This window comes from Anguilla rostrata, chromosome 10, assembly GCF_018555375.3.
Source record: "Anguilla rostrata isolate EN2019 chromosome 10, ASM1855537v3, whole genome shotgun sequence".
NCBI lineage: Eukaryota > Metazoa > Chordata > Actinopteri > Anguilliformes > Anguillidae > Anguilla > Anguilla rostrata.
In genome coordinates, this window is record NC_057942.1 from 15,834,831 (window position 1) to 15,858,314 (window position 23,484).

Consider the following 23,484-nt stretch of genomic DNA (forward strand, 5'->3'; position numbering starts at 1 on the left):
AATTACCCGTCAAGTCGAAAAAGGACTCGCAGCAAGGTTCAAAGTCACAATGCACTTAGCTGTAGAGGTGGCAAAAAAACAAGAACAAGCAATGCGCTCGAATGCCGCTGTTGGTTTTATTTATAACTTGCAGAAAGCAAAATGCAACAAAAGTAACAGAAATTTAAAAAACAACTTTGCTTGAGTGAAAGTATTAGCAACATCACATTTGTCAAGTTACCTCCAAGGCTAACGGTGTACGGCTCATTTCCGAAGGTTGTGAACTGTGTCTGGTGCAAGGGCTGGCATCCATTGGCTTTGTCCCCACAGACAAAGCTTTTGATTTGTTATGCAAAGGACAAACTAGCAAAGTGGTTACATTGAATCATCCCCCCTCCCCCACCAGCACTCCATACATTGTGCTTGTGTTCTGTGAATCAAGGGACAAGCCGGCAGGTTCAGTCCAGTTCATTTATTAAATATGATTTACAAATAGTATGCAGTAAAACAGAGGTTGACATTTTAAAAATTATACAATGAACAACATCATCCCCATGTGTTTTTTATTTTTCATTTCAACAGGAGCAGTTCACTCATAATCTGAAAATATCATCCTCCGTTAGTATGCATGACATCATGTACATTTTAGTGGAATTAAATATAGAACTATTTTCTCAACCAAAATACTTTATTATTCTTATATTTTTCAAAAAATATTAAATTATCAAGCAGGTCAGTCTATATTTATTATATTTATTATCATTGTCATGACAAAAGGCCAAAATATGAATAGCATGCGTTCAATCAAAGGGTCCCTCCGATCTGCGTACAGAGTCGATTGAGGGACTCAATGTGAAAGGTGTGGCATCAAACCACACGAACATACAGTCACACACCCCAGCACACACACTATGCATCTCTTGTTAAACAGAAAGTCCACTGCAGCACACTGTTGGACAAAGCAAGAACGGTAAAAATGAGTCCAGCACCGGAGAGCAGTGAACAGATATCAGGCCATAAACTAGCGAAGTGGAAAACTATAGAAATCAGAAATAACATTAATTGATGATTAGTTAATTAGATTCAATTAATTACTAGGCAACTAAGTGATTAGTTAATTAATGATTAAACTTTGATTGAGGTGAAATGTTATACTGTTAAGTTATAGATACATATGTTATGTACTTACTGTAGTAGGCCAGGGATTGGTTTTAGAAGTTTTAGAAGTTTCTCAGTAATCTGGGACCCTGAGCCCTAATCCATCTGTATCCTCCCTCTGTGTGATATGATCCAGTTCTCTACTGTATAACAGAGTAGTAATCTTTTGTCTGGACACACACTTCCTGCCTGACTAGCTTGCGATGTACACCATGATGTTCCGGGTCCATGAAATACAACCTTTTCATGATTTAAGACTTTATTGTAGTTTACTGTATGTCTTCCTGTCTAATGAGAGGTTGATTGTTTTATTAAACGTCCTTGTACCTTACCAAGAGTTCTTTGATTCTTATTCTGGATCTGTTTGCACCAAAACTATATTTTAAAAGAAGAAGAAATAAATAGAACAAGAAAAGAAAAATGTTTCAAAAAACATAACTAGTGCACAAAATCTCAAGAATACTGAAACATTTTGGCCTTTTTTCACCAGGCTTTGCCTGCTCTTGTGAGTCTGCTGAAGAAGTGCCTCCCTATGGCTGTGTAGCAACATTGTATCAGTGCAGTATTTCCAAGACTGTTCTTTGAGAAAAAAAAACAGAGAATATTTATTCTCATGGTCTGAAATTTATGGCACATTTTAGGGATGGTGAGCAGCTTCTTCATCTCCAATCTGATATAGTAAATTAGTAATAAATATAAATCTGCAACTGCAACTAATTCACATGCTGTACACTGACAAACTCCTAGTTTTACATTGCTGTTTTGGTTAAAGATTCACAATCTGTGTTTTTACAATAGAAACATATTGAGTCATTGCAACAAGCCGACCACAACACACATTTACAACTGTAACTATGTTAGCCTTCAGTACCCCACAGCAATTGCGGTAAACTCTGATAGATTAATTAATTATAAGGACAAACAGTTACATGAGAATCCCTATTAAACAGTACCCACTATTAATTATTTCAAGGTTTAAGTGTGTCCACTAATGTTTCAGTTTGGATTTTTTGGAGATGAACATAAATAGACTTTTATGGTTAACTGCACATTGAGTTTCTAATTGTACAGTATGAGCTACATCATAGACATAATTAACAAATAACATTCTAGCATTTTCTTTTGTTTGCAACTCCTTCATATTTATTCTAAGCCCAATCTCAACTGCCAACAGAACATCTGTAAATTGGTTAAATCACTCCACAGGCACACAGAAAGAGAATCAGCTTATTAAAATTTCTGTGTTACCTTAGACCAATGAAATTTGTTTTGGAGTTTTCCAGAACTCTTCCAAACAGGACATATTCTAACTCTTAAATCTTAGTGGTGTGCCCTGAAAATATTGGAATTAAAAGGTTTTGAATAAAATATATTTGTTACAAGAAAATAAATAAACTAAGTTTACAGTTCCAGTACTGTAAAATTCTCATCAAAGTACAGAGCATGTGCATTATGTTTATACTAAACATTTATGTAAACTGTTAAAATGACTAGACGACACTGCAAGCAATTAGACTGGGAAGAAAATAAAACATTCTGTACTCTGGTGGAATGAAGTGGGTGGATTTGGTGACATGCTGCTAGTTTAATTTAAATAAATTTGACAATGAAGCTGAAATGTCACCAAAGAGTGATGTCTGGTTTAAAAAAACGTTAAACCCAGAATATTGAAATTGGCAGTAGACCACAACAATGCAAATGTAAGAAAACTGTAATGAAAAAAGTGGATGACATGTGAAAATAAAATGGATATAAATGACAAGATCAAACATATGTTACCAACCTGACAGACTACAAATTGTTTTATGAATCATACAGGTGAAAATATCAATACTGCCTCACTAAATATGTGCATTTACTGTATGTCATCTTGTTTAATTAATCCAACAGGCATGAAAAAATTTACTCCCCTAAGATTAACAATAATGAATGTGACTGTTATTAATGATGTTAGCTGGAAAACATTAATAAAACATTTTTCTCATAGTAAAATACATATCTACAAACAATAATTGTAAATATGCTTGGTGTGTAACTATATACATGATTCATATAGTTACACATACAGTAGATGACATCAGGGCTGCAGTTAATTATATAATATCATCTAGAAGATGGGGGTTAGCCACCCAGTCTAGTGTCCGTGGCTCAGAAGCAGCCATAATCATACACATGAACTGCTTCCCGGTCCTCTTGTCTATGGGGTAGATGGTGGTGGGCGTGAACCTCTTGTTACTCTCTACAAACTCAACAAGCTGCTGGTAGACTTGGGGGTACTCGTGGCGCAGGAAGACCCCCCTGGTCCGCAGCTCCCGCTGGATGTTGATGAAGCAGATTTCCCGGGCCTTCCGGCCCTCCTCCCCTTCCTTGTCTATGTCAGACGTCCCTGGGGGCGGGGTGAGGATCAGTGTCTCCATGTCACTCTCTTTCTTCAGTACCTTCCTCTCTGGGCTGGTGGAGGCCAAGGACACCTTAGCGTACTTCCTTACAGTCGGGGCTTGGACCCTAGGGGAGGGCCGGTCAGGCACTTGTTCACCCACAGCTATGGATACATTCAGGAGAAAACATTCGCTGGGGTCATATTCATCTCCTGCCTCTTGGAGCTCCTTGCAATAGCTTCCCAGGTTGTCCTTGAAGCCATCCAACTCCCGCAGGGACAAGTAGGTGGGGGCCATGAGGAGGCTCTCCAGACCATACTGCAGGAAGTTGTCGGATGACCCTGGGTTGGGGAACCCCAGGAAGAGGACCCCTCTCCCCCGGGAGAGGTATCCCACCTTGGCAATTCGGGAGAAGGCCTTGTGGATTTCTCCTGTCTCCCGGCAGAACTTGATGACACGGCGACAGATACTGCCCACACGACCATACAGGCAACTTTCCTTGTGGACGTCCCAGTCCTCCCGCCTGCAGTTTCGGGAGCAGTAGTATGTGTAGCAGCTGTGGCAGGACTTGAAGTAAAGGCAGGCGTTGAACAGGGTCTCCGTTCGCCGGCACTTGCTGTTGGAGCACATCATAGTGTCATCCTCATCTGTGCTCTGGTCTGGTGAGCACTCATCTGTGCTCTTCTGGACCCCATCACAACCACTGTCAAGATCCTGGTGAGTATCTGGATTAATTTTTATGGATGTGGGCTGCTTATTCAGGGGACCCTGGTCCTCTGGGTCCTTGTCCTCTTTTTTAGTGGAGGGGTCCACTTCATCCTCATTGATCAGCTTCTTGAGCTGATCCAGAAGGTCCTCACTAGGCCTTCTGCTCGATGGAGGCTTGTAGTCAATGACCAGGTCAGCCAGAAGCTCATCCAGCTGCTCTAGGCTCTGCTGCAGGGAGTAGCTGTTGTGGGTCTTCTCTTTGGCGGCTTCGTCAGTGTAGGAACGCAGCTCTTGGACACTGGGACAAGGATCCCTGCCAGAGTCCAGCGCATCCCAGCTGGCTGAGCGGACGTCCGTCTTAGTGAGTTTGCCTGGGCGGAGGTCGTTGTCAGTGATGGTGATCTCTGGAGTGACAAACCACAACCTTCCTGTGGTGTTCTTCAAACCGTCAGCCATGCCAGCACCTCCGGTGCCCACACCTTTCTCCAGCAGGGAGGTCTCCGACAGGGAGAGGGCTGCATAACGTCTTGGTGAGCTGGAGAGGTTCACCACTACAGGCTGACGGCGGGCCTCTGGGGACAGTGCTCTCTTTCCCTGGTAAAGGAGATTCTCATAGCTCCGCCCGCGTTGGACAGGTTGCGGCTGTTCCACATGCGGCGGGTTCAGAATATTATCCCAAGACCTGGAGTAAGGCCTTGCTTCTGCCCCGAGCCTGGCTGGCTCCATGCAGTGGTTGGTGTACCAGGGGGTCAGCACTGGCTCCGCTCTCACTCTCTGCGGGGTCAACTGGGCAGAAGGGTGGTGGAAAGTGTACCCTGACACATCTGAGCCATACCAGTCCTCCAGTTGAGGCTGGGAAAACCGTGGGTGTCGTCGGCCCTCAGTGTGGTAAGCTCTCAGGGGAATGTGATGGTCCAGTGGTTGTGGCGGTGGGGTGAAGGGCTCATTTGTGTAGAATACCTTAGATGAGATGGGCTGGACTGCGTATGTTCTGGGGTCCTCCCTGTAGTATGCCCTGGCAGGTGGGGTTTGAATGATATAAGTCCCTGGTTCACTGGTGGAGTAAGGTCTGGGGTATGCAGCTTGGGTTGGGTACTGACGTGGCTCTATTTCAGTATAGTACGGCCGGACGGGGAGGGTGTGAAACATGCGAGTCCTGGGGTCATGGGCATATGCTGCTTTCGGGGTGTGGTTCTGACTGGGGATGCTGTACTGATCATCCGAATAGTATGTGCCGGAAAGTGTAGCTGGGGAAGGGTACCTGCCAGGGTCATCCGTGTAGAAGAACTTAGTTGGCACATTGGGGATGGAGAAGGCCCTTCGTTCCCGACCACGGTATTCCCGAGGGGAGGGCATCCCCTGCAGTGGGATCTCCACAGGCGGGGTGTAACTGTTCGGCATGCTGCTGGAGTACTGATACATTTGCCTGTACTCCCCGCTGTAGCATTCGCTGGGCGTTGGTGTTCTGGAGGTGGAGATCTGCCGAGGCACGGTCAAACCACGGCTCCCACCACCTTGGTGTCGCTGCCAGGGCATCTCTGTACGACCTGCCGGATTGAGCCTCCTCGCCGTGTGCTGCAGCACCGCTGCGTCTGGCTTGATATCTACCCGACACTTGACATGGGGGCTGGTGGCTGGCTGCTGCTGCCTGTCCTGTCTGCTCTGGTCGAAGCAGTCGGTGACATACAGGGGTGAGTAGCAGTTGGATTCTCCCCGTTGCGGTTGCAGCTTGATGGGGTGTACCTCGTTCATCAATGGTCCCCGGCTAGAGACATAGACGGGGGCCTCTCGGCGCGGCGATGCCTCTGACTTCTTGGAGGCCTCCCGCGATGTCCGTTGGGCCTCCCGTCCTCTCCTCAGGACAGGCGAGGATACCTCAATAGGCACAGGGGTGAACGTGGTCTTGACTCTGGGGGCGCTCTTGGACCTGGCCTTCTTTTTGAGCTCGGACCTGGCAGATTCACCGGCAGCCGCTTCGCTGGCGGCATGCTGGGCGGCCAGGCGGGTGTTGAACAAGTCGGGCGAGGAGAACCGCAGGTGGCCCTGCTGAGCGAGGGCAGTCCAGGTCACGTCCGGGTTAGCCACATGCCTCTCTGACCTCCGCCGCAGCGGATACTCCATGGAGGAGGAGGCGAGGGACTTGGGGTCGTCCAGTGACTCGATGAAGTCGAAGCTGCGGCAGTGCCTCTTGTTGATCTTCTCCTGATTGTCCTCCAGCTTGCCGGTTTTCTGGGAATCACATTGTTCAGAAGAGCGAAGGGACTCGGTGTGGGAGGAGGGATTCACTTTTATATCTCGATACACCGTCGATGCCAGTATGTCAGGTGGATCTGTGCGTGTCATCTTAAAGGGACTTTTCTAATTCCCCCTTTCAGTTTGTTTTAAAGATAATGTCCTCTGTAAGAAGAAAAATAAGGAAAAGAGGAGGAAAAAGAAGAAAAAGAAAAAGAACACATTAGATATGAATCAATATGTTTATGGAATACCTTTTTTATAATAAGCAAGGTATTGCTTATTATGTTAAAAGAAATAATTTATTGAAAATTTAAAAGCTACACAAGAGTACTCTCAATGGAAATGACCGTGGAATGTATTATTAAAGCACTTTAAAATATTGTTCATTTTAAATTGAGCTCTACATGTGAAATTACTGTGAAAAGAACCTTTAGAAAGAAAATATAAAGAAAGGAAAACTTCATTCAAGGCAAATATGGATTACTGAATGTGATGCATTTGCACACTTGTAGATTTCCTTCTTACCAGAGTGGGCACCCTTATTTATTTCATATTTATTTTCACGATAAACATAAAATAAGACAGTGGCAAACCAGTATTGCATAACTAAAATGTCACTACATATTTGTTGATTTAACTTTCTTTGCCAAAACAAGCTGAAGCAGGGGGCATTATCCTGAAGAAGTTTTAAATCAAGTAACAGATGAAGGGTATTTATTTCGTCACACCTCTTGCCAAGATGTGCTTATGCGGGAAGTCATGGCCTTAAATTAAAAAATTGCTTATGCTGCTGATTGGCCGCTGATGATTAAGTAAATTAGTGTTCTACCATCAATCATGAAGTCACCAAAAAATAATGCCACACAGTAACTCTCTCACATGCATACTCAGCTCTGGTCTTGCATAGGACCTTAACTTCAGGAGACAGGAGGGAGAGAATTAAATTAAGAAGCAGCTGCAGAATCCTGCAACAGTGTCCAACAGTGACAGTGCAATATGAGCTGAATCTTTAACTTCCCTAAGGAGAACATTAACTGGGCAAACATTAATTCAGATAAGGTTCTAACAAAATGTAGCCTACATTTTCAAGTACAGCCTATACAGGTATATTATACTTTATACATTAAGCGTGTATAAAGCTTCTTGAAAATAAATGTGTCTCCATCAATTAGCTTAGTGTCCATTCCATCAGCTTTCAGGACTAAAGTTGTGGTTTAATAATTACATTTCTTCTACTACTGTATCTTCTATAAAAATTATAAAGTAGAGTGAGTTGTTTCCCTCACAGCACTAGAAAAAATTATTTACTACATCAATTTTAATCAAAATTCTCCTTAAATTTCGAATGCCAGGCAGTATTTGTAAGCCCATTGTGGCACCCTCAATTCAGGCAGGTGCACATTAGTGTGTGTAAGCAAGCAACCCTTCTTTTCACATATGGATTCCACCAACTTGCTTCAGAGAACTCAACTCATGAGTGCCCATTCGACCAGAGGTGCTGCACCTGGGTGCTATTACAGGCACAATCCAGCCAACCAAACCCCTCTCATTGGGTGACCATGCATTCTACAATGTGTAGCCAGTCAATTAAGTGAAACCTAGCCCTCGCTTTCTGTAATAACTGTGTGCGGGAACACCCATGGTGAAACTGCAAGGGGTCAATGGAAAGGCCACTGATCTGTAAAAACAAAATGAATACTAATAAATATGCTGCATTGAGCAACGTTCAAGAAGGGCTTCAGCCCGGGATTATCTCTTGCAAAATTAACAAGATAAATCACTCAGTACGAGCTATTATATAAAGTACTGTATCTTTGTGTTCGGTGCTCATTACTGCTTTCTGAGAGCTTAACTTATACTGTTAGCGCTGCTACCTTTTTTCTTTCATTACATTTTTCTTAAATTTGGCACACAATGACGGGTTGAACATGCCCAATTCCCATTCTAATTTGGGATGTCTAATTATCTGCAACCGCAGCCGCATTCATGCACAACCTCTACTGCCATTTTGGGAGAGTAGACATCCATGGTTCTCCTCCTAAACACCTAGTGCTGCCAGCTGCTTCTTTTCACACCGCAGATTACAGCTGAGCTTGCAGAGTGGAAACGGACAAAGATCTTTCGCATACAGCCTTCAACATACAAACTACGGGCCAGATCAACCAGCGGGGATCGTTGAAGAGTGATCAAAGGTGGACCCCTAACCAACAGGACCCTCTCATACCATGGGCGGTGCACTTGCCAATAGCTCATCGCACTCTGGAGCTACCAGCCACAGTCAGCACTGCGACAGTCTGGATTCAGTCCGAGACCATGGGGCTCATCCTTGCACCACAGCATGGTGCCTTAATCAAATGAGCCTTCCAGCAGCCTCACACTAACATATGAGCACATATTTGCTATGAGGCTCATCAGCACAGGGTGATAAAGCATTTTTTTGGAAAAGTGTAAGTTTGATGGAGAAGCCTTCACACACTGTTCCCTTAAACAGCAGATGAAGGAGTCACTCCACACACCTGCACCCCAGAACACCTGTACATGTCTCACCACAGATCTGCAGTGCTGTACTATCTCTCGCAGTTTGGGTCACCTGCACCCAACCAGTCCACCGGGATGTCAATCACACAACACTCCTGTATTAAAGTTGACAAAAGCAGAGAGACACTGTTTCCCCTGGAGTTCATCTGGGCTCTGCGGCCTCTCTCAGCCATCAATCACAAGGCACACCTGTCCAGACATAATGACAGCCCTGAATCACATAGCCGGCAACACAGAGGCAATCAGACAGATGCAGGCTACTACCAGGATAGGAATACCTTTATTAACACTCCCCAAGAGACACTGGCAGTAGCAATGGGATACATCTTCCTCTGTAAATTTACATTGAATATGAGCACGAACACTTCAAATACTTCTTCAGTTTTCTTATGAGATACACAATAATCTTGAAAAATTGCTGCACACGGAAAAAGGTCTGTATGGAAACTCAAACTTCAATGCTTCACTTTAAAAAGATTCAAAATGGCGAAGAAGCCCTGGAGGTGTTTGGCTGCAGGAATGAGAAATTCTATCTCAATTAATTTCAATTCAAGTTGCTTTATGGACATAAAATACAAAGTATTTCCAAAGCATACATATAAATAATATGTAAAATAATAACAATATTAAAATAATGATAACGATAAATGATAATACATATCTCTCTCACACTCTCTGACTCTCACCCTTTTTCCCTCTCTTTCTCTCTCTCTCTCCCTTTTGGAAGAGCTATTCATTGTCAGAGACCAGACATGTTTCTCTGTAGAGTGGCTCAGTCAGTAATTTGGAGTGCAAGCTGTACCCTGTAACCTAGACCAGGGGTCTCCACCCTCATTCCCAGCGAGTCTAATCATAATATCAGAAACCAATTCAGCCTGAAGAGTAACGATAATAACCAGAAAGCCAGGCTGTTCTCCAGGACTAAGGTCAGGAGCCCATGGCAGGTTCAAACCAGGCATATTTGACTGAGAGTCAAAGCTGAGGTCAATTCTATTTGAATTCACTCAGCAAGCCATTTCAAATTCAACTTACGAATAATTCCCAAAATGTTCTGTGGGGATATTTTCTGTTAATTCCTTTAATTTCCATTAATTTCCTGAATTGATTGAATTGAACTAGAACTGACCCCATCTCTGGGAGTAACAATTGCCTATGTCATTTTGGGTTTAAGTCAACAGGGGAACCGAGTTTTACAGCTGCAATTATAGAACAGGCTCTTCTTCCGCTACCAGCAGTGACACAGGCACGTTCTTCAGTAGCACTGTGTCTTTTTATGCGGAAAAAGTCCCTGTCTCACAGGTAAGGGCATTAATAAAGGACCCTTGCTTTAGCTGCAGTAGTCCTTATGTGGGTGGTGGGTGGCACACTGGTGGCAGGCAACACAAGTCCTCCATTGTATGCTTAAGCTTGGCAAGGCAGCGAAGTCCCACAAAACTGGAATAATGCAGTGACTCCATTTTTGTTCACTCCTTGGTTGCATTATACTGATATTGCACAATGACACACACACACACACACACACACACGCAGACATATAAAGACAGGCAAGGTGAGAAATCTTTGGTCCACCAGTGACAGTGACTCACAGATGCCCAAATTTTACTAGCCATCTAAAAAAAATTTTTTTACACGCATCACAGCAAAAAAGGGTTTATATATATGAATAGTCCCACTGATACAAAAGCCCCTAAGAGAACAGATGCAGTACTTGAGTTGTAAACAAGCCGTTTGCACAACTTCTTTAGAAGTCACACCTCGAATAGCTAAGTTCATTCACAGTAACTGGGCGGCACCATTCTTCCTAAGACCGTCTCAGCGTTAAATCGAATGTGATCATAGTTGTACTCAAACACAGAATTGGCACGGAGAGCTTAACGAGCGCTCCCATTTCTGTGGCTAACACTTGGCCAGTCAGAACGAATCTTAATATTTTCTCAAGTTTATTTTACACGGTGTATGTATAGCTGAGCTTTCAGGGGTGTAGTGTTCACTATTTAATGATATTTTAGTTATGAAACCCTCTTACAAGCTACCTGCCTTTTTAGCTACCCAACCTGTTTACAAGTACAATACATTTTCCCTTGGAAAATGATAAATATTCTAAAAACAGAAGTGCAGAACAGAGAAAGAATTAATATATGAATCAGGTTTGAAAATGGAAAATAAATGCACTCGCAACAACTCTGAATGACTCACAGACTTCGAACCTCACAGCATTTCAGCTGTAATTACTCTATATTAGAGCATAGTGATACACCCGAGGCAGCCATTAGAAGCTAATCCTCGAGATGTGAACTCAACAGTTCTGCTATTACTGTGGGAATGATATATTTTGTCCTTGTAATGTACCCATGTAAAAGCCCGTATATATCAGCAGATTCCTCCAACCTCTGGCAAGTGAAAGAAATGGGGAAGAGAACAGACAATGGAGATAATGGAGCGCTAATGTATTTTGGCTCAGTTAGCCTTCCAAGCCCTTTGCCCATTTCTTTTATTTGCAAAAGGTAGGGGGAAAGCTGGTAGCGCACCGTGATAGACAAGACTGACAAATCGATGTGACATCCAATACAAGGTTTGTCTACACCGAGACCTTTTTGACAGTCAGTTTTTCGCATTGCACGTACATTATCAGAAGATTACACAAAACGATTTTTCCATTGGCACACCGCATTTTTGAGAAGCGGGCCAACTATGGATCGGCTCACTCTGTAAAAAAACAGCACTGACGTCTGTATGCAGCCAATCTTATAAAATAAACTCAGCAGCTTCAACTTCAAAAACAGAATATCTCATTGTAACTAAAAAGAGTTAAAAAGAGTTTAACTTAAAAGTTAAAAACCGCTGGATACTTAAACAGATTAGGAAGTCCTATCGCAAATGTTTCAAGGCAACTGCATCTACAAAACATTTGAGTAAACTGTACCTTTGGGTTGTAAAGTGCGCAATATTGTACTCAAGATATTAATACTTAGGGGAGTATGGGAATCTTGAATAACTTTTTTATTTGGAGTTAAATAATTCATGCAGTAACTGATTATGATTACAACCATGATGGAGGAAGCTGATCAAGACAGGTCAAGGTGAGTCTGAATGAGTCTGAAAGCAATATGATGAAAATTTGGGGCAAATACATAACAGTGAATGATTCACTGAAGTGAATAGTGACTTTATATAGTACCATCACTGCCACCTGTCAGTCTAAGAAAGCAGAGAAGCAGCCTGCATGTCACTACCTGCTCTGTATAAAAGAGCAGCCCTCTGAATGCCAATTGAGATCAATGGAGTTCTCGAAAACATGCTGTCAGTCTCTGCTTCTCTCCCACTTCAGAAGTGAAAATGATTGCATAGATGGTTGAGGACAGTGTGTCTGGCTGCATGCTCTGTTAACCAGTCCAAATAGGATCTGAACTACACACCAGTCAGTCAGGGTGCTGCTCTCCTACTTCACACACACACCAATGACCACGGGACATCCCAGGGTCACCTTCACGCCAGTGCTTCATCAGCTGGTTCAAAAAACAGAGCAGTGAGATCATTTTTGCACACCTGTCCAATTTTTACACTTGTTTCACACTGGAAAATTGCAGTCGTTTAGCACTTTCGGCATAGCGCTGCAAATCATCTCAATTTCATTACACCGACTGTCAAGGCGCCTTAACGAGCAATCGTTACAGCCGAGTGAATAACTATATGATCCCATAATGCCTTGCAAATATAGGGAAACCATGGCTGCAGAACTGACTCACTGCAGCCTTTCAAACATGGCATAAATAATCCAGCAGCAAAAACCACCCTGTAAATTTCTCCTGTCAGATGGCTGAAGCTAAGCCCAGGCAGGGTTTCGTAAGCACTTGGATAGGAGACTTCCTCAGAAAGCCAGCTTGCTGCAGGAAGTGGTGAAGAGGGAACAGCAGGGAGTAGTCTTCCCACAAGTCTAAGCAGGAAATCAGTACAGAAACAGCCCAACTGAATTCTTACTATCACACGTATCACACAATAGCACTTATTCCAAAGGCTAGGAAGTTCTGCTTGGTCTTGACCAAAATTCCCAATTTGGCTGTCTCCATCTCAGACTTGGCCATTCCCCAGTTTAAATAGCTAAATAAATCCTTCCCTGTCCATCTCTGCCCATGGGAAGTGAATGCTGTGGCACTGAAATGTCTGCCATGCAACACACAAGTACGTGCCACTGTTACGTTCCCGTTTCTGTTCCTCCCTTTTTTTCCTTTGGGTACTGTCTTTCTGCCTATTGGCCGAGGTGCAGAGGGAGATTAACTATTCATCAGGAACACCTGGCTACCTGCATTCCAAGGGATAAAAATGCCCATCCCTACCCACGTTGAGGCCTTTCTCTTTTGCTGAATTAGCTCACCAGATTGCTGTCTTATCGATTTTGATTGCGGCTGATGCCTGTTCGAAGTAGTAGCCATTGTTACTTAATGTTACATGCCATTCCTTAGCATAGATGTTGTAAAGGACAGGCAGTGTTCATTTTGCTTTATTATTTCTCTGAGCACTTTTTCATTATGTTTAGGCTCAGAGTTTGAATCCTGCAGAAGTCTCATCTTTCTCTTTTTTCTCCGGAGGGAGAATAACTGCTGGTTAAAGATTCGGATAGTAATCTTCTGCCTCTTCTTTGTCCTGTCCACTTCCACATCCAGCACCTGTGTTTTACCTATGCATTTCTTGATCTAGTTTTGTTTCTTGGCATACGGTTTTTGTTTGCTATGCCCAAATAGTTGTCCGCTGGTTAATGTCACGCAAGTGAATTTTGGGAAATAACAACCTCGCGTCAGTGGTGAATGAGGAAAGTCACCCGTCCCTTCATTTTACAGGGATTTGAGATCCATGGAAGGAATGTATGTGTATAATAATAATGTATGACAATAATGTAATTACGATGACAATGACTTATTATATTTGGTTCCCCACATAAATTCCCCTATTAATTGATAATTAGCATCAATTGAAAATAAATAAATAAAAACATACTTAACAAAGAATCCAAGAGATCATGTATAGGTTCTTTCATTGAAACCGGTGCCTTGAATGAGCACTTTGTCTCACTGCAAAATGGTGATTGTCCCCCCCCCCAAGAACAGTGTGAAAACAATACGTTCGGTCATGGTGACTGTGTTACACTCAGGCACAAGCAGGGATGTCAGAACCATCTTCACCAGATGCAGAATTAATCAGTGTAAGGAAAGCAAAGTATTACAATGACAGCTTTGGACTGCTGGGCAAGGGACACTCTAAACGCTTCTCAAAGGAATGCATTGGGGTGAGAAGAACTAAAAATGTGATTAATTGAAATTTATTTAATTAATTTGTCTGCTTCTTTACCTACTGCAAGGTCAAGGCCTTGATCTGTTCCATCAAAGCAAATAAACCATAAATAAATTGAATTATTTTGATGCTTTTTCCTGCCTTTTCTCCCAGGGGTTTTTTTATCAGCTTCCCACTACATCCTGATCATCCTTATTTACTAGACTCCAACTGAATTACTTTGCCAAAAAAGATCAAACTGTGAATCCCATTCCGTACCACGGTTTGTTTTTAATCTAGTTAACACATTCATAAGGCAGAGCTACACATTAATTGTTTGCTCACCTAAAGACAAAATTAAAAAAAATATATTATGCACGGTTATTTCCTAGAACGTTTAATTGGATATCTTAAAGCTAACAGTTCATTAGCCTATATATTAGTGTGGATCACACATCTGCTGTGACGCACACCAATTCAAATGCTGTCAACCGACTTTGCATGTGAACCAAATTCACTGATCAAAGTTATAGTTTTAACAATTATACCGACAAAAACTGGTTCCACTAACCAAAAGCTAACTTGAGCCAATAAAACATCCCCATTCGCATGTAATACATTCACTTTGGGAGCAGCAAACTGCGTGGAGAATAATTTATCATTTTAATGATTCATTGGCTTCTTGACCACCAGTGCTGACTTTCGGATGAGTATATTACATGTCTTGATGTGTATATTACACGTCTTATACCCTCTTTATCCTGGACAATCACACACCTTGTTTCATACATTATTCAGAGGCTTTTATCCAAGTGGAGTGAGGACAACTAGTATCAGTCCAATAACAAAGTATCTTTTAATGATTCTCTTTCAATTCATCTTACAAAGATCTCAGCCTTTCACAGTTAACAATATGATTCATTGGACAGAACAGCCCATTTATAACAAATAGACTGAGAAGCAAATGGGCCTATTTTGAGAGATGATCCTCTACTCCATTAATTTATAAACCATCATTTATATATCATTATTTTTTGCCCAAGCACAAAGGCTTGATACTGAATGCAGACAAACACACATAATGCTGTGTTACAAAAAAAAAGAAAGAAATCTATTCAGCTTAGTTTAGCCTAATACGAGAAAACAGCACATTGACCGAAAAGGCCACTGTCTGACCTTGTCCGTGGGGGAAGGAATTAAAGGGCCTTGCATAAATTTAATTTATTAGTTTTTTTTTAATTAATCAGGGACTATCAATGCCATAGTTTCAAAAAGGCAATTAAAAAGGGGATTTAAATGAAAACACAAACAGTATGCCCACATCATGTGATGAGCAAGGTCATTAAAGAAACTCTGAATCAACTGAAGAGGATACACAAAGCTCATACAGGCCCCATGCAAGTGCTCCCTTTTCTGTTATAACAGTGTGACCCGTACAGTGGTACGGTTTAGATATCCTGACATCTGTGTATATTGCAAGCACGCTTTGTCTTCCGTTTGCCCTGAGATTTTTAAATAGCCCAGTTAAAGGCGATCAGCAGAACATTTTAATGAAGGTGATCCCATCAGAAAGACCCTTCCTTTGGCTCCCTCCCATCCCCTCCCTCTGAGAGCCATCTGCTCCTGCCGGGCTGGGGAGAGATGGCACTGACCGCCCGTCTGCCGAGCGACCACATACTGCCCCCCCACTGCACTTAGGGTCCTCTATGAGATACACTGACCCGTTCCGAACATTACACATGAACCATGAACTTCAAATCGCACATGCAGAGAGATGTAGAAACACATCGACCCCATGTCAACCTTCTAACAAAACCCTACACATGAAATCCCATCTACAGACAGATGTAGGAACACATCAACACTATCCCATCGTTACATCTAAATTATAAATGTTAAATGTTCAAACTTGGTCATGACCGTGCTGCCCGCATTCTGACCACATACCTAAACCTGAAGCCTACACTTTAAATCACTTCTACGGGCTAATGACCACATCAATCCCATCCTAACCTAATTTAAATGCATAATACATACATCTAAAATGCTTATTACCACATCAACCCCAATCCTACCTTATACCTAACCAAAACACTTAAAATTGAATGAAGATTATGACACAGAAATATTGACCTCCTCCAAACTATACACCTAGACAATACATTTCAAATCACATCTACTTATTTACAAAAACCAACCCTACACTTTACATCTATAAAGGGATGTCTGTTAGACACAGGTCTCAACTACAACTGGAATCACATCTCCAGACTTACTGCAGAACCACGTCAAACCACCACATGAATCACTCTGAACTTTCCACCTCAAATTACATCAGCACAGGTTGCATTCACCCCACTCCAACACTTCTCACATCTACACAGAAACACAGGATCACACTTAAACCTCAGGTCACCGCCACAGACACTGGACTATCTATCCCAACCCATCCCCAAACCTTACAGCCATTATCTACATGGAGACAAGGGACCTTAACCTAACCTCATAGTCCTATCTACTGCAAGACATAGATACCCTATCCACCCTACATACTCATCCAAAATCAAGTATTTTCCTGTATTACATCATTGCCCCTACATTACATCTCAGAACCAAAGCTGTGCTTTCTGTGCTCTCCTATCTCTGCTGTAGTTTACAAACATGGAACAAATCTGACATCCAGACTGACAGACATCTGATACCTCCCTTCTTCCTCTGAGTTACTGGACACACGCAGGCATGCCCACACATCCACCCACCCACCTACCCACCCACGCACACCCACCCATGCACACACACAAAACACAGCACTCACACACACATACACACGCACACGTACACGCTTACACAAAACACAGCACATACACACACAAACAAAACATGCACACACATACACAGCAAACACATGCACACGCACAAAACACAAATGCCTGCAACACAAAAAAAGACTGACCAGTTAATCCGATACAAATTGAAATGCCAAAGAGACATAAACCCACACTGAGAGGTCAGACTAGCTGAGCCAATACACAAACAGTGACCAGACATATCAGGGATAGATATATCTGACCGCAGACCAATTTCATTTGGAAGACGCGTATGGCCGGAGTCAAACGGTTGCAAGCACAGCACCCCAGGGTAAATTTCCTCTGACAAGATAAATGTTTTTAATTACGGGTATTTAGTTTTCATTTAGCTCTGGCAGTTTTCCAGGCGACTAAAGGACAGGGGACCACAGAAAATCTTCCCGGACCGCGACCTTCCGTAAATCAGTCCTGACATTTGAGTCACCCACGGCGCACTCAAAAATCATAAGGGGTGGCTGTGGGTTTTCTGGAGATTCATTTCGCTACTGACAGACTGCTCGGTGAACCGACTGATTGGCAAACGCCAAGCGGACATTTTTAAAAAATCCGCAACGGAAATAGAAGAGAGGGAAGTGAGAGCGAAAAACAAGCGCTGCGCGGCGCAGATCAAATCTCCTCTGCCTCGGGGGCCGTGTGGAGCCCGTCCCGAGCTCAGAGCGGGAATCCCACTCAATTATCCGCTCTCTGGAGACAGGAAGGACGGGCCCTGTACCCCTGAAAGTGCAAGTGGGCGTCCGGCCCGTGCCAGGCCGGTGTCAGCTCGTTCTCCGCCGTGCCCACGGCCGTGGTGTTGGCACGGCGAGAGGGGGCAAATGAGGGGTAGGGTAGACGGCCTTTCAAAGCCTTCACAATGGTTCTATCTAATTCTCTGCAGGGAACTGAGATTAGATCATTAAAGTGCACTTATAATGCAGAGTCTTGGGAGATTCGGCATCCAAAAAAAAAAAAAACGATGCTGGGTCAGGGTTCTGACGTGTTTATTTTTAGCGTGTTCGATGAAAAAAAAAGCCTGTCTCTCTTTCCCTCTCTTCTTGTCTCCCTCGTTTCATCACATCAGTTCCACAATGATCGGATAGCATCCGGACACACTGTTCTGAGTGTTGCTCCTCTCCCACCCTTAGCAAAAGACAACAGCGTGACATCGTATTTAACATCTCTCCTCAACAGAGAATTTCTGTGTTCCTCCAGTCCCTTTCCACATCCTCACTTCAATCCACTTGTATCTCCGACCCCAGGACACAGCTGAAATTAAATCCAACTCATAAGGGCTCAGAGGAGATGTAAACGATAACGAAGTGGACCGATGATGGAGCAGACGAAAAAGGCATGCCCCCCTCCACCTTCGCTGAAATCTTCAGAGACCCTGGTGTAAGTTACAGAAAGAGACAGCATCGGCAAAACTGGCGTGCGCATGAAGGTCAAATCGATAAACGCACGAGAACTCCGAAACCAAATGCCCATGTACAGTAGTACAGGGCCTCAAGCCAGGCAAACACAAAAAAGGCTCCAATACAATACCTCGGCACACAACCTTCTCTTATCTCTGAGGCACATCTTATCTCCACACTTCATTTAAAGCATCGAATGCAAAAATGATCACACAAGTTGTTTTTCATCATATTTTTATCTTTATGAATTGTGAGCCCTGTCATTTCCTGAAAATAATACATAAAAACAGAATATCTGGGTATATTTCTCACTACAGATTAAATCAGGTGTCTCACTTCAGACACCATATTTTATCTCACAAATTCTAGGGCTTTTTGAGTTATCATAAAAGTCTGAATATAAGGCAGCTAACTTCATCTTCCCTATATCACGTATTGTCACAGTCTGTAACTATACGCATAATACATGCAGGCAACACATGCAAGAGTATAATTAGGATATTTTCAATTTACCATGTCTTAGCTCTTTTAACATTTTCACATAGATTTATTACATTAAAATAGGTTACAGATATTTGCGATTTCACCATACACAGTACTATTACTTCACAAGAGTAAACTGATTCTCATTTCTTTAGATCTCCCAAGGCTGTTACATTACAGCCATTTAGCAGATACTCTTATCCAGGGTGATTACACAACTTCTTTTTTTTTTTTTTTTACATAGCAATTATATTGCATCCATTTACACAGCTGGATATACACTGAAGCAATGGAGTACCTTGCTCAAGGGTACAATCGCAGGAATAAAACCTGCTACCTTTAGGTTACAAGACCAGCTCCTTACCCACTATACTATATTCATAAATTATACTACATATAAGAGGTAAGTGCTGCTAATGCTGCATTCATTTCTGAAAATGGGTTATTAATCCTTTTATTGTAGCTTACGTAGCTGTTACACCCTGTTCAGAACTCATGGATCACGTTTGTATGTGTTTAAGATGTACTAGTATATGAACGCAAGAAGAGTTATCCCATTTGAAAAAGAGGGTTCTTTATACGTAAAAAAAACCTATTTTAAAATAATGCAAAGATAGCAGTCTCACTGTGAGGTGGTGTTTCAGTACACCTGCTCTCTATTCTTCCAACTTTCTTGAAAGAGGTCAGTGGACAAAGCAGGAAAATGGCGCTTCACAAAGCCATCAAGTGTTTTATACTGTGCTGTCAGTGGCCGACTGATTCGAGGCAATCAGAGGGCCTTGCGGTGCAGAAGAAGGCCTTATGACCGGATCAAACAGGCCGGCAATTTCGCAGCCCAGGGTTTGTCCAGCCTGCAGCGAGGCCGAGTTGAGCTCGCTCGTTTCCTGTTAAACTTCACGAGCAAACGGGGAAGAACACCAACGCCAAAATCTGCAGCAAGCATGCTACACCGGACGTGTGAAAAACCAACCGCATTGTTATTTGCGGCACTTTTAACTTGCACTTGCTGGAACAGAACCGATGTTCTTGAGTTTTTGCTGTGCAAAGCATGGCGTGTATTTACTTTATGTAGTAATACATAAATTTTGTTGTTCATTTCATAATATTCTCACCCAGCAATAGTGCATCTTGAGGACAAAGTTGTATTTCAACACATTGTATTGTAGTGTATGGTGCTGCACACTGAACATGGTTTTAGGCCAGTTCCATTCGAGTTCCGTCGATTAAGAAAATGAAGTGAAATTCAATTAACAAATTGAAAAATGTCCATAATGTTCTATGAGGATTTTTTCAGTTAATGGATGGCATTTAATTTGCTCAGCCGAACAGACTGAAACAGTGGTTTGCAATTTGCCTGGCCTTGAAGGCGTCATGTCAGGAGGATATGTCATTCAGCAGGCTGAGCAAGAGCAGATCAAAGCGAATCACTCCAATGGGGGTGGGGTGAGTGGGTGTGGGTGGGTGTGTGGGGAAGGGGGGGTGAGAGTGTGGGGGTGCGCACACCACTACACTGACAGCAGGGATGTATCACCTCATCCCCCTGAATGCTCCTCTGGCACCCGTCATCTCACTCCAGTCCCTGGCCAGACAGACCCCACTGTCTGCTTTATTAAAGCATCCTCCCCGCAGACAGACACACAGGCTGCTGTGACAGCAAAATTAATAGGGACAAAAAAGGAGGCCTCCTTTTTTATTTCGGTAATCACGCTATAAAAAATGTACAAGTGTGCAAACAACTCCCTGCCTGTCACAGCGCATGTTGAATGCAATGCCAGGAGACGGGGTTGCTCGGCTCAGCTAAGCATGCAGAAGTTTCTCCTTTAAGATGGAAAATGTAATACCATTTTTACACCTGTCACACTGGATTTTGGACCTGCCTCCCTGAGCCTCAGATGCCCTATAGGCACGAGCGAGCTTTGATAATCTTCCAGTACATCATAAGTACATGCTCAGATCCTGCCACTTCTGCCAAATGGAAAGCACGTTTTTTAATATGAAACTGCCATAACACATAATTTTGTAATTTTTTTTATTTAATGTGCCTCTGTTAGAAACAGAGACACTTAAAGTTGCAGATTAAATGTTAAATATATTTGAATACGGTTACAGAAAAATTACACAGTGAACAACGTCTCCCAAATCGATATATTTAGGCTACCACTATCTTTTGGACCATGCATATTCTACATCTACTACAATCTCTCTGCTTCTTCTATTGCATTAATTTTGAAGCAGCAACCATTTATAAGATCCGGTGTAAGTTGATGGGCAGTACTGCTACAGAAGGAATCTTTTTTTAAATAGTTAAACTAACTCTGCGGCTTCCTACGGAAACGGAGATTATCCTACCTTTTGGGGATGACAGAGTTCATTGTGGTTAAATGTGCCGCTATCGTCAGAACCTCTGAACTTTTACCTTTGACTACTGTAGCCTACATCCCTTAAACATATACCACTTCTTCGCAGTCATTCTGTTCGTCAAAATTGTATTATGCCATACACTAATACAGTAATACTGGTAAACATTTTAATGGAGCTATAGTAGCCTATATAAACAGTAACCCTGCGCAAGTAAGAGGTGCATGTGCTCAGCACTATTCGCTGCCAAATAAAAGTTACTTATAACAACACATTGAATTTAAGTTCGTAAATATTTCGTTGAACGAGTTTCCGAATCCGATCCAAGACTATGCTGTATCCGAGTGAGCGCCACAACGGCCCCCATGCAGGCCACGGACAGCTCCGAGCCTCTGCGAAACAAACACAGAGCTCCATCGCCTAGATACTATACACTAAACTCCGTAGTCTCGGGCGGCATGCAGAGGTGGAACACGATTTGTTAACAATGTAAGGGATTATAATGCACTTCCCAGTGGTTTATTGAAGTGAACTTCGATTGAATGACACAGGGTAATTTTACTAGGATCCTTTCGCATTATAATACATTTACACGATATGGTCTTCAAGAGTTTATACAGAACATAAACGCATACGACTGCATGCACGCAGTCTATATGCACACACCTTTCATTTGACGGACATCGAGGCCAACTCATACACTGCCTATAAATTGGTGCACATGCACTCTATACTTATTTTCAATTGCGGTGATTCCACTTTCCACGGTATAGTTAGTATTAAATAAAACCTGAACCACAATGACTTACGTTGAGACAACGTGACAGTGGGTCGATTACTGTAACACTAGCCCATAATAGAACAGTTGCCTTCCTAAAATGCAAGTATTGGTAATGCATCGACTTTCGACATCACGAGAAGTAGCCTAAGAATTCTCATATCAGTTAGGATTTAAAAACAGAAGATAATTTCATGTTGGCTAGTTGGATATGTTGACTAGACGAAATATTTGGGTCTTACCGTTATGCACCGTAATCCAATCTCATGGTCACCCATTTTCATCATATATTATACGATGCTACAAGGAAACTGAGTGTAATCCTCGTTTGTTTCGTTCAGTCATGTAGTCTCCATTTCTTGCCGGTGACCGTGCCTTGTCTGCACCAAACGCTAAGGTTACTTCGAGTGTACATTTCGCGCAGATCCCCTTATCTCCTATGCGTATAGTGTGCAATGAAAAGGGGTGTGACTATGCTTGCGCGCTTGTATGTAGCCTACGCGATGCGCGTGTGTGCGCGTTTGTGTGAGCGAGCAAAAGTGTGTAGCAGATTGATGCTACAATTGGCGATAGGCTGCTGGTCTTCGACGGCAATCGGAGTATGTACGCTATCAAAGCTCTTTATTAATTCCGCCTCTATCGGTCTTCGTAGACAATGCAGGCTCTGGACTAAAGCCAAAGCGACAGCCGCTAATTTGAATAAGGAATAATTTATGACCGTGAAATCTCTTCCCTCTTCCCAGTTGTTGGGGTTACCTGCGATATTATTCCATATCTACTCGCCTCTTTTCCTGGGGGGAGACGTTTTATTTTTTTAAACAGTTTGTGTATAACCTCCTTGATTCAAGTGATTATCACCTCGTTTGAACCAATTATGCCTATCTCGCCAGCTCTAAGGACAGACGCAAGTGAAAGCCCTCTCTGAAATAAAAGTTTCTTTTCCGCTGTTCTAATATTCCACCATTTTTATTTTTGGTAACTTGCTTCTGATACGGAACGCAGACAACGCATCTCTAAGAGGTTGTGTGAGCATATTCCCACTGCTGTCAAGCAGGCACATCTGACCCTGTACTTGCAGATCTAAAAATGCCCTGTGCCCTGGAATAATAATAATAATAATAATAATAATAATAATAATAATAATAATAATATCTTATATTTATATAAGGATTTTCTCACGCACAAAGCACTTTAAAATGATGAGGGGGAAAGTCCTCAACAACCACCAATGTTTTGCACCCACCTGGGTGATGCACGGCAGCCATTATGACCAGAACGCTCACCACACATCATTTCAGGCGGAGAGGGAGAGAGCAATTTTAGCCAATTAAACGGGGGGATGATTAGGT

General features: G+C 42.7%; 1 protein-coding gene across 1 annotated transcript; it reads right to left on the reverse strand.

Annotated features, from left to right (window-relative positions):
• Nucleotides 1-436: 436 nt before the first annotated feature.
• On the reverse strand, nucleotides 437-22,718 carry LOC135265120 (apical junction component 1 homolog). The gene is made up of 2 exons (XM_064354410.1): nucleotides 22,378-22,718; nucleotides 437-6,620 (listed from the first exon to the last, which is right to left on the reverse strand). The coding sequence occupies exon 2, from the start codon at nucleotides 6,564-6,566 to the stop codon at nucleotides 3,231-3,233; it is 3,336 nt and encodes a 1,111-aa protein (XP_064210480.1). The 5' UTR covers nucleotides 6,567-6,620; nucleotides 22,378-22,718; the 3' UTR covers nucleotides 437-3,230.
• Between the last annotated feature and the right edge of the window lie 766 nt (nucleotides 22,719-23,484).